The sequence below is a fragment of the Cyclopterus lumpus genome, chromosome 15 (assembly GCF_009769545.1).
Source record: "Cyclopterus lumpus isolate fCycLum1 chromosome 15, fCycLum1.pri, whole genome shotgun sequence".
NCBI lineage: Eukaryota > Metazoa > Chordata > Actinopteri > Perciformes > Cyclopteridae > Cyclopterus > Cyclopterus lumpus.
In genome coordinates this window covers 12,847,387-12,866,100 of record NC_046980.1, presented here as the reverse complement: position 1 = coordinate 12,866,100, position 18,714 = coordinate 12,847,387, and the positions used below count along the sequence as shown (strand labels likewise).

Below are 18,714 nucleotides of genomic sequence, written 5' to 3'. Positions count from 1 at the left end.
CACTTCCCCTGCCACTGCTCATCACTCTGTCTGAAACAGACTACACACACACACACACACACACACACACACACACAGACACAGACAGACAGACAGACAGACAGACAGACACAGACACATAGACTCATAGACACACACATAGACACAAACACGTCAATATTCAAACTCCCAGCAGATGTCAGTGTTCAACATGTCAAGTTTGGTCAGAAGCTGTATTGAATGTTTGGAAGATGAGGATTAGTAATAGTAATAATAATTTAGAAAACAATGGAAGAATCCTGCATTTTTGTTAACGATTTTTTCATCGATTTGGGTTACATTAAGAAGTCATCATCCATTTGGATAATTAGTGTGCAGCAGCCGTTTTATATAGTAATATTGAAACTGCATACTATTCATTTATTTTGACCATAACCTGAGTACATTTTTTACATTAACCCTCAGCAATGTGGATGCTTCATGAGCAATAATCAATTTTTCCTGTACACACACTTTAGGACTGTACCCACTTTTTTACCCTCACCAGCATGTACTATACATGTATGTAGACTTATCGATGGATTGTATAGCCTATAGAGTCAATGTTCAATTTGATGGGATTAATTTGACTATTTTAACATAATCTAATCTAGATTTAAACTTTACGGTTACTTTTATTTAGGCTACTACTAGAGAATAATCTACTTGAACTGACATATTGGTAGTTTGTTTGTGTATCAGGCTTGTTCCATGCAGTTTTATTCCAGAGGCACTAGCTAAACAATAACCTTAAAGAAGTGAAACACCAGCAACAGCAGTGTATTTCTTCATTCATAAATCATCTAAATAAAACACTTTTTTATTGCAGATTCCAGATTTGATATATTAAAAAAAGGGCAAGATGCTCTCTGGTTGTGGTTATGATATAAATAGGCCTACTTCCGCCTTGCATTTCAGACTAAACCCCTGACAGAAATACAGTACAATAGAAATGTGCTTTGCCCAATAACCCATGCATTTTTTGTTTTGTTTTATCATGTCTATCGTAATGACGGTTTTAATATTTCAAAATTCTTCTTCTTTGCAAACTGAACAATAATTTCCAATCGCTCTATTATTGATAGGGGGCATTTCTCAAGCCCTGCTTTTATTCTGATGAGTTTGAAGGAAGTAGGATAGAGGACTGCGCATGCGTGCAGACCGATAAGGATTTAATTCTAGACCTATGTTCTAGACCAGTGCAAACGGACTGTGTGGGTGAGCTGCATTTATTATGATTATGAGGGACTACGGACATTGATTGCTGTATATTTGGTTGGCTGTTGACATTCCCTGGAGGCTCTGCGGGGCCAGACTGCTCACCAGCCCGCCAACTCTGCCCAGATATCATCGGTCGAGCTGCTGATCGCATCGCGCGCCGCTTCAGGCTGATAACTTCACTTGGAAGCAAGTTCGGATGTGGCAAGCAAACTGCAGACGAATGCATCATTTAGCAGACTGGATTTCCGGTAGGCAAAATTAATCATAGCTGTTTGTTTAAAAAAATAAAATAAAACTAATGATATCGCAAAAGGCCTAGCGACTAATATGATTGCAAATTCATAAAATCCCATCGGACGTAGTCTACATATTTTAAATAGCAAACGGCTAACATAAATTGTTGTCGTGTATAAACGCATTTCTTGTATGTGATTGGAACAATCTGAGCAACGGCGGCATTAAGGTTCAGGCGCGTGCCCCCGTCAGCTGGCAGTACACGTGACGTAAACATCGCAGTTTGTCTGACCTCACAGGAACAAGGAGTGCTGAGCTGTCATTTTTCCTTGATGATGTTGTTCATATAAGGCAATTGATTTCATATCATCATTAACAGTTTATCTATCCGACGTGGTCAGATGCATTTCAAGGCATTTACATGGCAAATATGCCAATAGACATTGTTCTCCTTGGTGTTGATTATAGGAACAGTGATGGGAGGCTGTGTGGGGAGGAGTAGGATGGATGGACAAGGGAGTGCCCGAAGCTCGACAAGAAGCAAAAAACGTGGAGGTAAGAAACCTTGTGAATGCATTATAAACACTGCTTAATAGAAGGGATTTAAACATTTGTAATGATGTCCTTTAACCAGAAATTCGGAATAAGACATTATTTCTTATGCATTAGTTTTTTGACAATGAGTTATTGTGAGGTTGGCCTAACAAATGTAGCAACTATTCTAAAGGGACTAACACTGTTCTATTAGATTATTATATTATTATAGCACAAGGTGAATGTCTTCAGTGGTGATGCGTTCAAATGATATACACAGTAACCATCCTATGTTACATAAGACACATCATTATGTAAGGACAGATTGCCGGAAACCAGTACATTTTTATGAGAAGATGAAGTTTCAACAATTCATGTATTTATGATAAAATGCAGGTTGGTTTGGGATTCCTAGCCACACCCCTGTTGCAATGACGTGTTTCTCTGTCTGAGAGCTGTCTGTCTCAGGCGTTAAATGTTTCAGGCCCCATGGCTTAGTCATGTGTCTAATCTGTGCTGAGGACCTGCGTCGATTCAACAATGGTACATTTGAACACTGGTCAATCCATTCCTTGTGGAAAGAAGTAGCAGTGCACTCACTGGATTGTCATACATTATGCATGGGGTAGCAGCAGTTGCGTGCACACAGAGTTTTCAGATGAAAGTTTGACCTACTTGGTGCATGACTAGCCTTATGTCAACATGCTGCAAAATATAGTTATGAAGTCACAGATCATGTTCACAGGCTCAGACCTGCTTTTGTGAGACACAAACACAGAAGGCCTCTGTAATCAACTGGCTGGCTATTAGTCATGGAAATGCAGCATCCGAGCGACATATTTGCATTTATTCATGTGAGCCTTCACGAATGAAAAGCAATCATCTGCTGGGGTCAGTTCGCAGAAGTACAGTAGCTTCTCCTGTAATGGTCTGACAAGGATTTATTGTCTGTTAATAGGTTTAGCATGTTGCCTTTGGGTATTTCTATCCGTCCTCTAAATGGAGCTGATAGGATTACGTCCCAAAGAAGCAACCTTCTGGCTGGGACACTTACTCTCCCAACCCACTGAACCTGTCTCATAGAACTGATCCTTCGGTATTTCGGTTTGTTTAAGTATTTGTCAAGTAGAGTGAGTGGGGTCCGTTTAAAATCCTCTGTGGACAGTAAGGACGGTTTCTGAGCTGTGAATCGAAGTCCGCACATCGTGAACAACTTGACCAGGTGGCTGCCTCATCGATTGCAACAAGCTGGTTGGACACAGCAGGGCTGTCCTCTTCTTCGGGGTTGGTGTCTTTTGGTCATTCATGCAGACTCTTAACTGACTCACGTCAAACCTCACAGTAAGAACAGCTATGGGAGTACCCAACTCCAGGGAATACAACTACTATCAAGCGCCAAACACGCCCTTTAAGATTTTTCTGAAAAGTAAGTATAGATTTTTGTGTGTGCTGAAAAGTGTACTTTCATGTTTTCAGTCTTCACATGTGTGGTGCCGTTGGGCCACATTTGTTAGGTCATAATTAGTTTCTGGGGATTTTGTGTATGTTGAGTTCAACTTGCTTGTGCTGTTGATACTGTTGTTATTCTACAACTGTTTTTATGGCAACAAATAATGTATACTTATAATGAGAAAAGAACAAATGGTTAACAATACATGAAAAACAACGATAAAGGTTAACAGCATCCACATTGCTACCTCTAACTGAAATGCACACATTCATGGAAAAGGGTACATTGGTGTCACTTCGATGGAGATGTGAGAATTGATCAATTCAGTTTGGGTTGCACTCCTGAGGTTTAGGAGATGTTTGCTTATTAACCCAGATGCTGATGTTTCTGATTGATGTGTTCATCAATCCATGTGTGCTGTTTATAAGCCCTATGATGGACACTGAACTACTACCCTATTACAATTAGTAGTTGTCGTGGTTATTAAAATAGTATATAGAATAGGGGCAGCAATAATAATAGCCAGGAAATAACACTTTAGTTTACATAACAGAAACTTGATGGGTTTCTGTTTTGGAAGAACCGAGTTTGTGGTTTTTCTCATTCATCAGAAATGTTTAAAATTTAGGAAAATAAACATGTACACTCACACTGCACAGTCCACAGTCAGGCTCACTGACTTACACCAGTAAGGAGGGGGATACAATATTGTATCAAATATTGTATCACAGAACCAAACCAAAAAGGTTCCCACAGTAATGTTTTATAACTTTATGTACAACAAGGACAAGTTCAAATCTCACATGTTTTGTTCATCTGCTGTTGGCCATGTTCATTTAACGGATTAGTGCAATTTGAAATTACCTTCCAGTCCCTGTCAGTCAGGTTTCTTGTTAAGACTCCAGACACTCATAATATTTGCATTTGTTTGGTGGCTTGTTAATTGCAGTCCACAATAACATAACATCAGTGGACATTGAGACTAGGAACCCATGTTTATGCTGAACAAGTACACATTATGAAATTACCATTTACATAACAAATAGGTTTGTTTTATAATAAATCTGTACCATTTATTACTAATATATAATCAACTAAAATGTTAATGATAAAATGTGTAAATTGTCTACTTCTGAAAAAAATGTATATTCAGACACACATACACATAAAATACATAACATATACATATATACAACATATAAATCCAGACTGGAAACCTGAGGCTCATCCCTCAAGGTCACGGTGTGACTTTTATCCTTATATGGTGGCCTGTATTAATAATGACATAGCAAACCATTCAATTCTGGAAAATGGCACCTCACGTGCAAACTACTTAACAGAGGCAGACATTTATTCTTGTTATAAAACATTTTGCATCAGAATATTTACAGTATTTGATTGCAGTGAGGCTTAATGTGATAATTGATTTGCAGAAGCTTTGTGTTTATATTTCAGTGTGCTTTAGTTTTCAGCCTTGTAATAGTCCCCTGAGTACTTCTGCTTGCTTTCATTGGCCAACGAGTGCTCATCTCTCAACCAATGCCTCATGGGACAGGGGCAGATAACTCCTGTTGTGTGGAGTCTGATTACTGCCTATAATCCACTGTTTGTGTGCTCGTGTGTGAGTCCATGTCAGTGCACACGTGTTACGAGCCACTGCAGTAATCCACAACACTATACATAATCAGTTGGATTCTCCTCCCTCTGTGCATCAAATGTACTTTCTTGGTGCGCTGGTACAGTGGATATTACGTAAACGCCAGCATGGAAATACCTGCAGCAGGTGTATAAAGTTGTTTGGTTTATGTGTCTTCGGAATTGTGAAATGAGATAGTGTTGAATATCCCAGATGCAAGGGGGTGTACACGCTGTGCATTTTCAAGGGTTGTTTTGACTAAATACTGAAGATCCTTATATGGAAGTCTTAAGATTAGCCTTCTTTTTCTTGTGTGATCTCACTGGTGGTCATGATTGACCACGTGTACATAAAACAATAATGTTAAAGTACATTTGAAGCATTTATATTTTATTTTATGATGTATCTTATATTATATTGGGAAATGTTTCTCGATTCATTTCTTTTGCTCTGATTAGAGCAATATATTAGTAACACATTTAAATTACACAAAATTTTTCTTGAGATGAGGTAACGGTAAAGATCTGATCATTTTACAGCGGTTGTGGCCTGAGTCAACCTGGCAACCTTCCACATACAGGTGTCTCGGAACTTAACTACCCAATTACTGGTTTTACTGCCCTATAATTCATTTTACAGTAACTAGTGGCAGACATTATGCCATTATGTGTATAAAGTAGCTGTAGTTCCTTCTGCCTTTCCTAAAAACTAAACGTTGTTTGCATGACTGTCCAGCAGAGCATTGCCCGTATATGATATTGGGTTACAGTCTTTTTATCAGTTCTTACATCAGTCATTAGATCAGATTGAACTCTGCCTTGCTTTTTCTTTCAGGGCGTAATGAGCCCCTCAAGAAGGAGCGTCCGAAGTGGAAGAGTGAGTACCCGATGACGGAGGGCCAGCTGAGGAGTAAGAGGGATGAGTTTTGGGATACGGCTCCGGCCTTTGATGGACGAAAAGAGATCTGGGACGCACTCAGAGCGGCAGCCCTGGCTGCAGAGTGCAATGACCTGGAGCTAGCACAGGCTATAGTGGATGGAGCCTGCATTACTCTGCCACACGGTATGAACACACACACACACACGTGTCCCCACAGATATTAAAATGTGCTTCATCCAGCTATCAATTGTGAGCTGTAAATGTCCTGGAACTTCCAGCCCAAATGCATAAACTCAATGTTCTTAAAGTCTCAAAGGACAGTTTTCAGAATACCATGCATCAGTTGTTCAGAGATTACTGCTGTAATAGTTACATAATAGCCACAGAGCTGCGTGACCTCTGTGAATGGATTGGTGCACAGAAAGCCATAGCAGAGTTAGGTGGAGAAAAAAACACACTCTGTTCTTACATATTTATCTACTCACACACAAGAGTGCTATTGCTTTTAAGTGTGTAGTTCAAGGACACTGGTGTTGTTGATGTAAATGTAAGTACATATAATGTAAGTCTGAACTCATGCTATCCCTGGTTTATTGGAGTAGAGAAGGAGTTTATGTAGGAGGTTAAAGTTAGTTACTGTTACTAGAAAGAGTTTTGGGAACCGGTGTTGATGTAGTCCATTTGTTCCTCTGCAGGTTCCATCACAGAGAGTTACGATGAACTGGGCAATCGCTACCAGCTCCCGGCCTACACTTTAGCCCCGCCTCTCAACCTCATCTCTGAAACATCCAGTGAGAGCAAAGTCTCTGACTCCACACAGAAACAAGCTCAGCCCCCTCCGTGCAGACAAGAGTTCCAGCTGCGGGTTCGATTGTCAACAGGTAAAAAAAAACATGGCCAACTATGGCCTATAATATATGTATAATACGACATTACTATCTACAGAACTACATATTCCACAGATTGCATGCGTACAGCATTTTATCGCATCTTGACTCATCTAGACTGGAGACAAATGTATAATGACTAGCTTTTCAGTGTCTCAGTGTGTTCAGAAATATGTGTCAACTCTATTTATGCCTTGGGGTTTTCTTAGGAAAGGATGTACGTCTGACAGCCAGCATGGCGGACTCCATCGCTGAGCTAAAGAAACAATTGGAAGAACAGGAAGAAATTGCTGTGACCCGTCAGAGGTGGTTCTTTTCCGGGAAGCTCCTGACTGACAAGACCCGTCTTCAGGACGCCAAGATCCAGAAGGACTTTGTTGTTCAAGTCATTGTCAATATGAACTCTCCAGTGATAGTTAACTGATGAGTGAGACAGGGGGCTTTGAAGAGAGGAAAATATAAAGGACGTGCCAGAGAGGGGGGCAGAAGTAGAAATCATTTTCCAGTTGGCACTGCAGTGGATTTTGTGTACATTTTTATATAAGAAATTATTGCTTTTATATTGCTCCTTTTTGTATTTTTTTTCCTTTTTCCAAATGAAGTAAGAATATTGAAAAGCACTGAAACACTTTAGATTAACAGTGGAGTCCTAAGATGCACATCCCCGTGTCTGTCTGTCTGTTTGTGTGGACATCAACTCACAGCTCTATTGTTACACAGGTCCCCCTCCTCGTCATGTGTGTTTGTACTTGTGCTTCAACTGAAAATGGTTCAGCTGGGGGGTCTGAATAAGGAAAATGTATTTTCTTTTTTTCTTTCTTTTTTAAAGATTTATGTCATGCAATTTTGAGAAATAGGATAAGGATGGCCGAAAACTGTAGAGAAAAATTAAAACGTAAATATCTGTTTCCATATGTGTTGTTTGGTCATGTAACTATGTGCACAGTACATGTTCAATTCAAACCTGTGCATTTGTAATAAAGACACGGAATGTAATGAAGGCACCTTTCTAAAAGGTAATACGATATGATGAGGTTTGTTTTTTATTTCATCACTCCTAACAAGATACTGTAGTCTTATGTAAAACATGATGCTCACTGTACTTGAATAACTTATCAATAAATATTGTACATTTAAAACAATTCTCCATTTTACTTATTAGTTGGCACTACGCATCACACCTCAGCAGATCACGGTGACGTGAAGATGTTTTTGTTATGTTGTGCGAGTGTTGTTTTGGGCTGAACAGCGCCATCTACTGGCAGAACACCACCAGGATTGGACAGACACGTGAGGCGAGGACACCCGCCGTGACGTCATTCGATAAGCGACCGCTTCAACTGGACGAGCTGCACAGACAGTTGGGGTAACGGGGCTGTTTTCAACCTCGAAAATGGTCAAATCGGGGAAACTTCGATCCGGGACGGGGTCTAAACTCAAACGGTGGAAGAAAGGACACAGTAGCGACTCAAACCCGCAGACGAGTCAGTTTCGGCAGGCTGCTAAAAGCCGCTTCTTCAGCCGACCCACCGGTAAGCTTTCCGTCCACGCTACACGTGGGTCTGTGGCTAGTGCTAACGTTAGCTGGCGTCAGCCATTTAACTCGCAACTGCCTGAGCTAACTTTATATGCTCCGCCATTACATCTTCATCCGCAATCCCAATGAAGTTGTCAGCGGAAAATCTAACTTTCTATCTTTCTGTCTTTCTCCTTTGGCCAGTTGAACGTGTCAGTCAGCTGAGTTTATTGGTTTTACATGATAACAACTGCTCTGTGTTTGTGGCCGACAGAGAGACACTGGTTCACTGAGTCGATTAAGATAACTACATGTTTGCTGGTGCTTAATCAGGCAACGTTACCACCCAGAAATAAACTGCTCCGACATTAATAATAAAATGTCTGTACGTATTTTGCCAGATAAACACGCATGGTTGTGTTGGCTCTATACATTAGACATTAAATGTATTTATTAAATGAGTACTTTTAACTGTAACGTGAGGCTGGTTACATTCACACATTGGGTGAACAGTGTAGGTATTATAGTCTATCTATACATGGTCCTCCAATTTGATGGTACCCAAACAGTCATGTCGTCATCTTTAATATTTGGTTGTCATGGCAGTTATTGACTGCTGGTTAAGTATATAAACTATAGACATCATGAGATAGGCCTGCTTGTTACCCTCAGTCTGTGCAGCACCAAGCTTCAATGCATCCTTGTTTTTGGGGCTTATTGTTTTCAGTCTCATCAGCATATCAAATGCACACTTAGTTGGATCAAAGTTACAATGCAGACCTAAACATGTATTGTTTACTTTGTCTATATGTTTGTGATCATTATTAATCTGCATTGTCATGAAATGTGGGGGCTAAATATATAAACGGTTTGTGCATGTGGAAGCCCTATCATGCCCGTGGGTAACTTTCATTTGCATCGTGTGGCAGTCTGCCCGTTGTAATGGTTTGCCTCTCTGTCTTTTTTCCCCACAGGAAAGAGCGACCTAACGGTTGATGCTCTTAAGCTTCACAATGATCTGCAGGCGGGTCCGCTGGAGCTCGGTGGCCGTAAAGATGCCTGTATGGAAGAGGAGCCAAATGAGGCTTTTTCAGAAAGGACCTCAGGTACTTTCCTCAGCGGCCTGTCGGACTGCTCTAACCTGACCTTCAGAAAGGTGCAGCGCTACTGGGAATCCAATTCAGCTGCGCACAAAGAGGTAGGCATGACACTGAAGATGTAGTCAATCGGCTTTTTGCATTGGGAGCAAAAGCAACAAAATGATGGTAGCTCTGAGAAGTTGATCGGAGAATAACAACATTACTAACAAATATATACATGGAAATCCAAGACTCTGAGATTCACTGGAGCTGTAACATTAATGTGCCTCGCAGATCTGTGCAGTGTTGGCAGCTGTTACTGAGGTGATCCGTAGTCAAGGAGGGAAGGAGACAGAAACAGAGTACTTTGCTGCTTTGGTAAGTGCTACCCTTAAATAGACAAAAACATTTATTACGACATGACCACATAACTTGTGATGTGTTGGAGGTGATTGTGAACATTGTTGGTCTAAAAATGCAGCATGTCTTTTTGTAGATGACCACACTGGAGGTTGTGGATTCAGCCGAGTCTCAGGCTGCAGTGGCGTACCTTCTCAACCTCGTCATGAAACGGTTGGACTTTAACAATTTGTCACCAAAAAAACTCGCATTCATGTCAAGGCTACTTAACAAAACAATGTGAAATGTTTTTCATCTTATTGGCGGTCTGTGTTTACCAGGGTTCCTGTTCCTGTGCTCATGTCAAAGTTCTCGGACACCACCAAAGCTCTGATGGAGGTCATGTCCAAACAGGCCATGTTTGAGACTGCCTCGGCTCTTAGATGGGTTTGTGGATTTGTATCCGTTTGTCTTTATATTTCACTGACGAAAACTGCAGCATCGATTGAGTTTGACATTCTTGCATCTATAGATCGTGTCGTGCCTGGCCACTTTGATGAGGAAGCAGGATGCATCTGTCTGGACTTACCCGTCTACTCTTCAGGCTTACCACGGTCTTCTCAGCTTCACAGTGCACAGCAAGCCTAAGGTTCGTCTCACCCGCCTGCTAATAACTGCCTCACAAGTATTACATGTTGAATTAGATGCTGGAGTTCATACAGTTTAATTTCATGCCCCCTTTTTCCTCTCAGGTCCGTAAAGCAGCGCAGCAAGGTGTTTGCTCCATTCTCAGAGGTAGTGACTTCCTGTTTACAGATAATGCCCCGACCCATCACCCTGCTGCAGCGACCACAGCCAAGTTCTGCATGAAAGAAATGGAGCAGGCAGGAGGTAAGACAACTTTTTTTTTCTTGCTGTGGGAAGGTAAATCGTTTCTAGGATTGTGCGCTTATACAGAGAAGTGTAGTTTGTGTACTTGTTTCCCCTCAGGCAGCAAAGAGGACACCACCACACTTCACGTGCTGGGTCTTCTGAAGGAGTTGATGGGGACATTTCCTCTAGGAGCTGTCAAGTCGTGTTGTGAGACTCTGCTGCGAGTGATGACACTCAGCCATGTGGTGAGAGCACAGAAACATTCATAGGTGCAGCTAGAAACCCTTTGTTCATCTACATGGCTACTCGGGTGTAGTTTTTAACATGGCTGCTATGTTTCTGACTGTAGCTGGTGACCGCCAGTGCCATGCAGGCCTTTCATAGGCTATTCAGCGGGAAGTCAAACGCCTCAACCCTCTCACCAGAACTCAATGCACAGATCATCACGGTGAGCGGATACAAACGGAACAAATGAGCCAAAATCATAATGTGGAATGTGTTGCTAAAGCTACTATGTTGTTTCTCATCCTCAGGCTCTGTATGACTATCTGCCCAGTGAGAATGACATGCAGCCTCTGCTGGCTTGGCTCGCTGTCATGGAGAAAGCACATGTCCACTTGGCGAGGTAATAACTGATTTATTGCAACAGAATCATACATTTCTACTCTGAGTAGCCCGTCGTTTGTGGATCAACAGCTTGTGTGTCTTTGTGTAGTTTGCAGAGTACTCTGAGTTTGGGTCACCTCCCTCGCCTCTTCTCTGCGGCCACGTCCTGCCTGTTGTCACCTCATACGCAGGTGGTTTCTGCAGCCGCCAATACATTAAAGGTAAATAAGTGATCCATCCACATTGAGTTGACAAAGCTTGTTTGTCTCGGCGTGCTCGGCTCAGAGGCATATTTCTGGATTGTGGTTAAAGACAGTGTAGTCTGTAAAATAATTAAATCCTACCTATGGGGAATTTAACAAAACAGTTATTTTCCCTACCCTTTTTTTGCTTTGTGTATGAAGGGTCCTTATTGATGATTGATTTATGTTTATCTGTTTCAGACATTGTTGACTGAATGTGTTGCCCCTCACATGGAGGGAATGGGCATGATCACCGCCACCGCCTCGGCAGGGAACCCCTCCTATGTCTGCAAAATGTTTCGGTAAGCTCCCTAACTGTTAACTAATCTGAGTCTGTTCTACACAGACTACATGTAAATGCTCATCATGATAATTGTGCGTTTCAGCATCGTAGAGGATGGATTGTCTTACCGCTTCCACGCCTCCTGGCCATTTGTGATGCAGATCCTGGGTTGCTTCTATCGAGCGGCAGGGAAACAAGCTCACCCCATCATGACCAGGGTAAAGACACACACTCGTTTGGAGATCACTATGTCACAAGAGCAAGTTAACAGTTTGCCTGAGCCTTTGTGTTGTGTACTTTGGGTAGTCCCTGCAGTCTCTGGCAGACCTGCGCTCCACTCCTCATTTCTCCTTCAGAGGTGAGTTGGACCTGGCTGTAGGAGGCGCTGTAGAGAGCATGGGGCCTGAAGTGGTGCTGGGTGCTGTGCCTCTCAACATCACCGGCTACGAGTAAGTACAAACGCATACGTGCGCTGTGGAGCGGTGGTCTTGTCATTATAGTAGTTTAACTGACTGGGTTTTTTCCACCAGGGATGACTTGGAGTTCCCACGCAGCTGGCTGATCCCGGTCATACGGGACCACGTGAAGAACACTCACCTTGGTTTCTTCTCTTCCTACTTCCTCCCTCTGGCCTCTACACTCACGCAGAGAGGTAAACAATATGTGTGATGCTCCACTTCTGGGTCAGACTGTGATGCTGCATTTACGGTTCATGTGTGTTAACTGATGACATTTTGTGTTGTAGCTGTAGAATTGGAGCAAGCCGGTCAGAAACTTGAGTCCAAAGTCTACAAGACATTACAGACACAGGTAGCTCTACACCGACTTTAACTTGTGTATTCACAGTAAATAGGTCCAGTGAATGAGTTGTTAAGAGGTGTATGTCTGTCCTTTTCTTTCAGATTTGGACCATGCTTCCTGGCTTCTGTACATGTCCTGTGGACCTCCTGGCATCCTTCAAAAGCATTGCCCGCACTCTCGGTATGGCTGTGAATGAACGGCCGGACCTTCGGCTCACAGTGTGCCAGGCTCTACGTACGATCGTCAACAAGAGCTGCTCCACCGGTAGGAAGACGTGTGTAGTCACACAGAGACAACATGTGCTGCCGCTGCTACTTATTATTTAATCAAACGATTCCAAAACATTTTGTGTCTGCAGAGGAAGAAAAAGCTGAAGTGGGCCGCTTCTCCAAGAACTTCCTGCCCATCCTTTTCAATGTGTACGGCCAGAAGCCTGCAGCCGGAGAGTCCGGCACCTACAGGATGGCTGTGCTCGACACCATCAAGGTCTACCTAACTGTCACTGAAACAGAGGTCAGTTAAGTTGTCTCGCATACTGCTATAAAATGTTTGTTTCCATAAGTTAAGGGGTATTATAAGCCAATAATGAGATGCCAAAGTGTGACAGAGGTGGATGGCTTGACATGCATCAGAAAATGCATGTATCTGTTTTTTTCTTGCACTTATCAAAACTATTCTTCTCAGATGATCTGCACGTTCCTGCAAAAAGCCACAGACAGATTGAGCAGCTCTGACACCACCGAGTTCACACGGTAAGACATGAATATAGATCTATTGGACAGAATTATGTCTGCCTTTCAGTTCATTATATATTTTAGAATAGGGTACATTTCACCATACTTACTCTGACATCTCTACTTCTCAGGCTGTCAATGATGGACCTTGTAGTTGCCATGGCTCCCTTTTTAGATGAGGACACCATAACTAAAACCTTTGAGCTGGTTAAGCCATATTTGGAGGTAAGAGTGTAAAGATTGTGCTTAAAGGCACGTCCAGTTTTGTTCAAAACTTTTGAATCTAAATATCTCTCTATATTTTTTTAATCTTTGTCTGTTGGTGCGTTGTTTTATTTACCAGACCAAAGAGCCAGGCATGCAGAAGAAGGCGTACCGTGTGCTGGAGGAGATGTGCGGAGGAGAGAGAGATGAGTGCAGATCGTTTGTCGTAGCTAATCTGGAAACACTCAAAGTCGTCCTGCTCGAAACTCTGAAAAATGCCTCCTCACCAGCAAAGAGGGTGAGACTGCTGTGAAGGGAGAAATAAAATACAACTGCCATTACATGGAATTATATATTTATTTATTTATTTACGGTGCTGTCTGATTGTATCTCTCTGTTCTTTTGTTCTAACTATCTTATTTTCCCCTTTTCAGCCGAGACTGAAGTGTCTGATCCACATAGTGAAAAGGCTCAATGAAGAACACAAAGACTTTATAACAACACTGCTGCCAGAGGTACAAACACAAATACATGCTTGCCAACACTCACTCACTCTGAGTACTGGTGGATACCATTTTAATGAGATTGTTCTCTTATCCAGGTGATCATCTGCACCAAGGAGGTGTCTGTTGGAGCGCGTAATAACGCCTACAATCTGCTGGTGGAAATAGGAAACGCATTTGTCCGCTTCTGTGGGAACACGAACGGTAACTCGCCTGCGTCCCCTCTGTTGTGTATGTGCGCATTCAAGTTTCTCATTTTAACAATTTGATTTAAGTATATTAATTGAGTGTCTGCCTCTGATCCAGATGCCATGGAGCAGTACTTGATGTTAGTGTACGCAGGACTTACAGGCTCCGTCACTATGATCACCTGTACAGTGTTGGCGCTAACTCGACTGGTGTTTGAGTATAAAGGTGAGTCCGCTGACTTTCCCCAATTTCCTATTGGTGTTCTAAATGCTTGTATTTGTGGACTAGATTGAATCTGGTGCTGCTTCTTCTTCTTCTTCTTCTTCAGACGCTATAGATGTGACCACGAGGGAGCAGCTGCTGCACAATGTGTGTCTGCTGCTGACATCGCGTACTAGAGAGATAGTCAAAGCTGCCTTAGGCTTCATCAAGGTCATCCTCTTCATCATGGACCCAAAGACGCTGGCATCCCATGCCACTGTCATGGTAGGCATTGACCTTATATATACTATTCTAGAAGAGACTGTTGTGCCCTCATTTATTACAGATTTGACTCTGTGTTCAGATGAAGGGAGTTGGGAACATCAAAGACGACGTGAGGAGGCACTTCAGAACCAAACTGAAGAACATCTTTACTAAGTTCATCAGGAAGTTTGGGTAAGTGCTGGTTTTCTTTACTTTTTTGTAAGACAAGAATCACCTGGGAACTATTCAGCTAACGACAACAAAGAACAAGCAAAATGAATGTATGTAATCATGCTCTGTTAGTGGGTGTGTCTTGGGATACAGACATGATGTGCAGCCTGGATAACAAATGTCTTTCACTATATTCTAAGAAGTGAACAGAGTTGATTTGCTTTCTAGTCTGTTTTTGATTGGGAACCGGTATTTGATCCTCAGGGATACATTTGATTTATTGTTTTTTGTTCTAATAATGTTTGTTTGTCTACGAGTGAACCAAATCAGTTTTATTGTAAACATTGTGCAGTGAAATTATTAGACGATGTTGGCGTTAGTATGCTAACATTTACAAAGTTTAACACAGCTGACTCCTCTTAATCTGATTGTTTTAGAATACAGGTTAGGCTATAATAGATTGCTCATATTCAGACACTACTTTCATTGGATGTCTTGATGGTACCAGATGTCACCTCTAGAAAATGTATCACACAACAACGTCACGTCTATATGTTCCAGTGTCATGCACTAAGTGTGTTTTTGTGCATTTGTCTTATCTGCTGTATTTCCAGTTTTGAGCTGGTGAAAAGCATGCTGCCTGCAGAGCACCACAAGGTCCTTGCAAACATCCGCAAGGCCGATGCTCGCACCAAGAGAAAGAAACAGGCTTCAGAGCATCAGGACGACTCCGACAGCGAAGACGATGGACCTAAAACCAAGAGCCAAAGGTAGACCGTTGTTCCCCCACACAAAGTTCTGCATTCCCTCTTATTTGCCTGTTAAAAAACTTCCTTCCTCTTCTCTCTAGTATTGAGGACATCCTCGCAGATTCAGACAGTGATATGTCAGAGGACGAAGGAAAGAAGAAGTATGCTCAGAAGAAAGCAGGCAAACCGCAGAAAGCAAGGGCCTGGCTCAAAGAAGGAGAGGAAGATGACCCACTTAACTTCCTGGATCCCAAGGTTTCCCAGAGAGTGTTAGGTGAACCTGCTTTTTGATTTGTCAAAAACGGAAAAAAAGCTTACTACATCCTGTGGCGGTATTTGTTAACATTAGTTATTGTTATCTCCCAGCCACCAACCCAGCGATGAAAAAGAGTGCCAAGGTTGAGCACGGCTTCAAGGTGACGTCAGACGGACGGCTGATCATCAGAGAGGATGACGAGGAGGATGTAAAAGACAACGGTAAGAGGAATCCTGGAGTTAAGCCAGCCGTCTTGTACATTGCATTATGTCTGAACAGATTGGGACAATAATGTATTACTTGTCCCACAGACGAGGGAGAGCTGAAAGATATCCTAGAAGAGGCTGGAGTCAGGAGTGTAAGTACTTGCACATATGACCAAGTAATTCTGTTGTAATTATGTTGCTGTAGAGATATTTTTCTATTGCTGTTTTTCATTCATCACCTACGTTTTTTAAAATCCCCCTCAGAAAAAGTCACAGAAAAGGAAGTTCCAAAATGACAACTTCGATGAGGACATGGACGTTCAACCCCAGCAAAAATATAAAGGTAGGACATCGGCGTGGGGGTATTGAAATTCTCCTACTGACCATATTGCTTTATGAAAAATAAAGATATACACATTTATCGTCCAAAAAAGAGATTCACAAAATCTATGGAGTGGAGACGCCTATGTTGCAATACTCCGAATATAGGCAGCAAGTGAGGTTTAACAGGATACACTGAGATCAATCAACTGGAAGTAACTGCCCTTAAACTGTCTCGCCATTGTTCACGTTTTATAGTTTGTTGCCAAAATTCACGTTTTTATATATACAATATTCTGCTTCAATCCATATTTGTTGGTGTTTAGTCTTTAAAACTTTATATTCACTGTAGTCAAAAACACCTGTATTAAGGGCAATCAAACGCCACCACAAATTGCATGTTTAAAACCACAAATCGCTGTGTGCATCTATGCGATGCTGTTAAGCATATAGAAAGACAAAGAGACTAAATACTGCGCAAAATTCGTAACAGGTGTTGCATAATGGAATATCGTAGACAAGTGAGGAGCATTATCCTGGCCTACCAATAACGTGTTGAGTGATAATCTTGTCGGACTAGCACTAAACATCCTCTGTGATAAATCAGCATAACTCTTTAAGGCATTTGGGCAGGTTCTGTATTGTGATTTAGACTAATCGGCACATGTTTTCCTCTCAGCTGGTGGCTCAGGTATCCACAGAGCCCTGGGAGGAAGAGAAGACATGGGGGCAGACTACAAGTCAAAGGTGAGCCTGAAGGCATGCAGAAACACGCTTTGCGATAGTTGTTGCTTAGAAGCTTAAGTTCTGTCTGTCTGTTTTTGCGTCCCACAGAAAGGAAAAGGAGACATCAAGAAAAAAGGAAAGCTGGATCCTTATGCTTACATCCCTCTGAAGAAGTCCCAACTCAATCGAAGGTAACAATTGTCATTAGAGTAGAATTTTATACGCTTCTCTCACAAGGAATTCGTTTGCCAGAATGTCAGACGCTAACAGGTTGTATCCTTGGTGTTTTCACAGAAAGCGTGCCAAACTACAGGGCCAGTTCCAGGGCATGGTGAAAGGAGCCCAGAAGGGGGCGCTGTCTGGAAAGAAAATGCAGAAGAAAAAGAGGAAAGCCTGAAGAACATTCTTCTATTCCTCAATGGACTTAAATTGCGTTGTGTGTGTGTGTGTGAGAGATGGTGTGTTACAAAATGTAGACATACACTGTGTGTGTGTGTGTGTGTGTGTGTGTGTGTGTGTGTGTGTGTGTGTGTGTGTGTGTGTGTGTGTGTGTGTGTGTGTGTGTGTGTGTGTGTGTGTGTGTGTGTGTGTGTGTGTGTGTGTGTGTGTGTGTGTGTGTGTGTGTGTGTGTGTGTGTGTGTGTGTGTGTGTGTGTGTGTGTGTGTGTGTGTGTGTGTGTGTGTGTGTGTGTGTGTGTGTGTGTGTGTGTGTGTGTGTGTGTGTGTGTGTGTGTCTGTGTCTGTGTCTGTGTCTGTGTCTGTGTCTGTTCCTGACAGAAACCAGTTTGTTTTTAAACTGTTTCTTCTTTCAAAGCTGTCTCCGACATCATACAACTTGGTGGACCTTTGGCTGTCAAAGAAACCACGCCACTGTAATCTGTTGGTTCTGTATCGGATAAAAATACCCGCCGTAAAGAAACTGCGTTTTGACTGCTTTTAAGCGCCCACGGTGCACCTCTGTGTCCGTCCGCGGGAAATCTCACATTCTATTGCAGTAATCTAAATTGTATTTTGGGTTCCCAGTTTAGCTGCATGTTTGTCCTCTGGTGGTTGCGATGTCTCACACTTTATCAAAACACCCTCTTCACACAGCTTTGAGTTTTGTTTTAATTAATTTTTTTTTTAGCAAGATTGTATGAGGTGTATTGTCTGACGACTTTAGCATTCATTGCCGCTAGGTTTTGAGTTTGAAGTGTGCTTTACGACGCAGCCCATTGGTGTCTAGACGGAGGGGATGGCCGACTGGGCTGTATTCATTCATTCAATCACACAATACGGCAGTTGTCCTTGCAGACACACCTGGCGGAGATCTGCAGTCTACTGAGAGCTCCGCTCTACTTTTCTCTATTTTTCACTGGAGGGCGCTGTAGACTTCTCGGTTATTACCAGTGAACAAAAGGCATCATTCATGCATTTAAGATTATTAAATACACATTTGGAGCTGTTTCTGTACTGAAGTTTGAAGCAATATTTTCTTGTTGATAATCCTGACCAGAAACCCAGTTATCTCTAGCCTGTAGTTGGTTTTTCATGCAGCTCCATAAAGGGTGAGTTTACATACTATTGGCCTTGTGTGATTCATTGCCCCAGATG

The 18,714-nt window shown here is 42.2% G+C and overlaps 2 protein-coding genes across 2 annotated transcripts; both read left to right on the top strand.

Moving 5' to 3' along the window:
• Nucleotides 1–1,214: 1,214 nt before the first annotated feature.
• ubtd1a (ubiquitin domain containing 1a) lies at nucleotides 1,215–7,994 on the top strand. The gene is made up of 5 exons (XM_034552218.1): nucleotides 1,215–1,487; nucleotides 1,942–2,028; nucleotides 5,928–6,155; nucleotides 6,668–6,853; nucleotides 7,069–7,994. Exons 1-5 carry the CDS (start codon nucleotides 1,436–1,438, stop codon nucleotides 7,281–7,283), a joined length of 768 nt encoding a protein of 255 aa, XP_034408109.1. The 5' UTR covers nucleotides 1,215–1,435; the 3' UTR covers nucleotides 7,284–7,994.
• A 185-nt stretch (nucleotides 7,995–8,179) lies between these two features.
• On the top strand, nucleotides 8,180–18,684 carry rrp12 (ribosomal RNA processing 12 homolog). Its single transcript, XM_034552434.1, has 34 exons — nucleotides 8,180–8,391; nucleotides 9,350–9,573; nucleotides 9,749–9,832; nucleotides 9,951–10,027; nucleotides 10,135–10,240; nucleotides 10,326–10,442; nucleotides 10,546–10,684; nucleotides 10,784–10,911; nucleotides 11,016–11,114; nucleotides 11,200–11,291; nucleotides 11,382–11,493; nucleotides 11,716–11,816; nucleotides 11,901–12,015; nucleotides 12,104–12,246; nucleotides 12,328–12,449; nucleotides 12,543–12,607; nucleotides 12,700–12,862; nucleotides 12,957–13,111; nucleotides 13,283–13,350; nucleotides 13,464–13,557; nucleotides 13,676–13,834; nucleotides 13,971–14,051; nucleotides 14,138–14,243; nucleotides 14,346–14,453; nucleotides 14,557–14,714; nucleotides 14,794–14,885; nucleotides 15,479–15,634; nucleotides 15,715–15,887; nucleotides 15,980–16,090; nucleotides 16,181–16,227; nucleotides 16,340–16,418; nucleotides 17,076–17,143; nucleotides 17,231–17,313; nucleotides 17,417–18,684. The coding sequence occupies exons 1-34, from the start codon at nucleotides 8,253–8,255 to the stop codon at nucleotides 17,517–17,519; spliced, it is 3,867 nt and encodes a 1,288-aa protein (XP_034408325.1). The 5' UTR covers nucleotides 8,180–8,252; the 3' UTR covers nucleotides 17,520–18,684.
• Nucleotides 18,685–18,714: the final 30 nt, after the last annotated feature.

What these genes read in the sequence shown, in the direction of transcription:
- ubtd1a (XM_034552218.1), top strand. Translation starts at nt 1,436, where the DNA reads ATGTGGCAAGCAAACTGCAGACGAATGCATCATTTAGCAGACTGGATT. An exon ending in AAGAAGCAAAAAACGTGGAG is followed by an intron (nt 2,029 to 5,927) that starts GTAAGAAACCTT and finishes TTTTTCTTTCAG; the next exon opens with GGCGTAATGAGCCCCTCAAG. An exon ending in CTGCATTACTCTGCCACACG is followed by an intron (nt 6,156 to 6,667) that starts GTATGAACACAC and finishes GTTCCTCTGCAG; the next exon opens with GTTCCATCACAGAGAGTTAC.
- rrp12 (XM_034552434.1), top strand. Translation starts at nt 8,253, where the DNA reads ATGGTCAAATCGGGGAAACTTCGATCCGGGACGGGGTCTAAACTCAAA. An exon ending in AGAAATGGAGCAGGCAGGAG is followed by an intron (nt 10,685 to 10,783) that starts GTAAGACAACTT and finishes GTTTCCCCTCAG; the next exon opens with GCAGCAAAGAGGACACCACC. An exon ending in CATCCCATGCCACTGTCATG is followed by an intron (nt 14,715 to 14,793) that starts GTAGGCATTGAC and finishes CTCTGTGTTCAG; the next exon opens with ATGAAGGGAGTTGGGAACAT.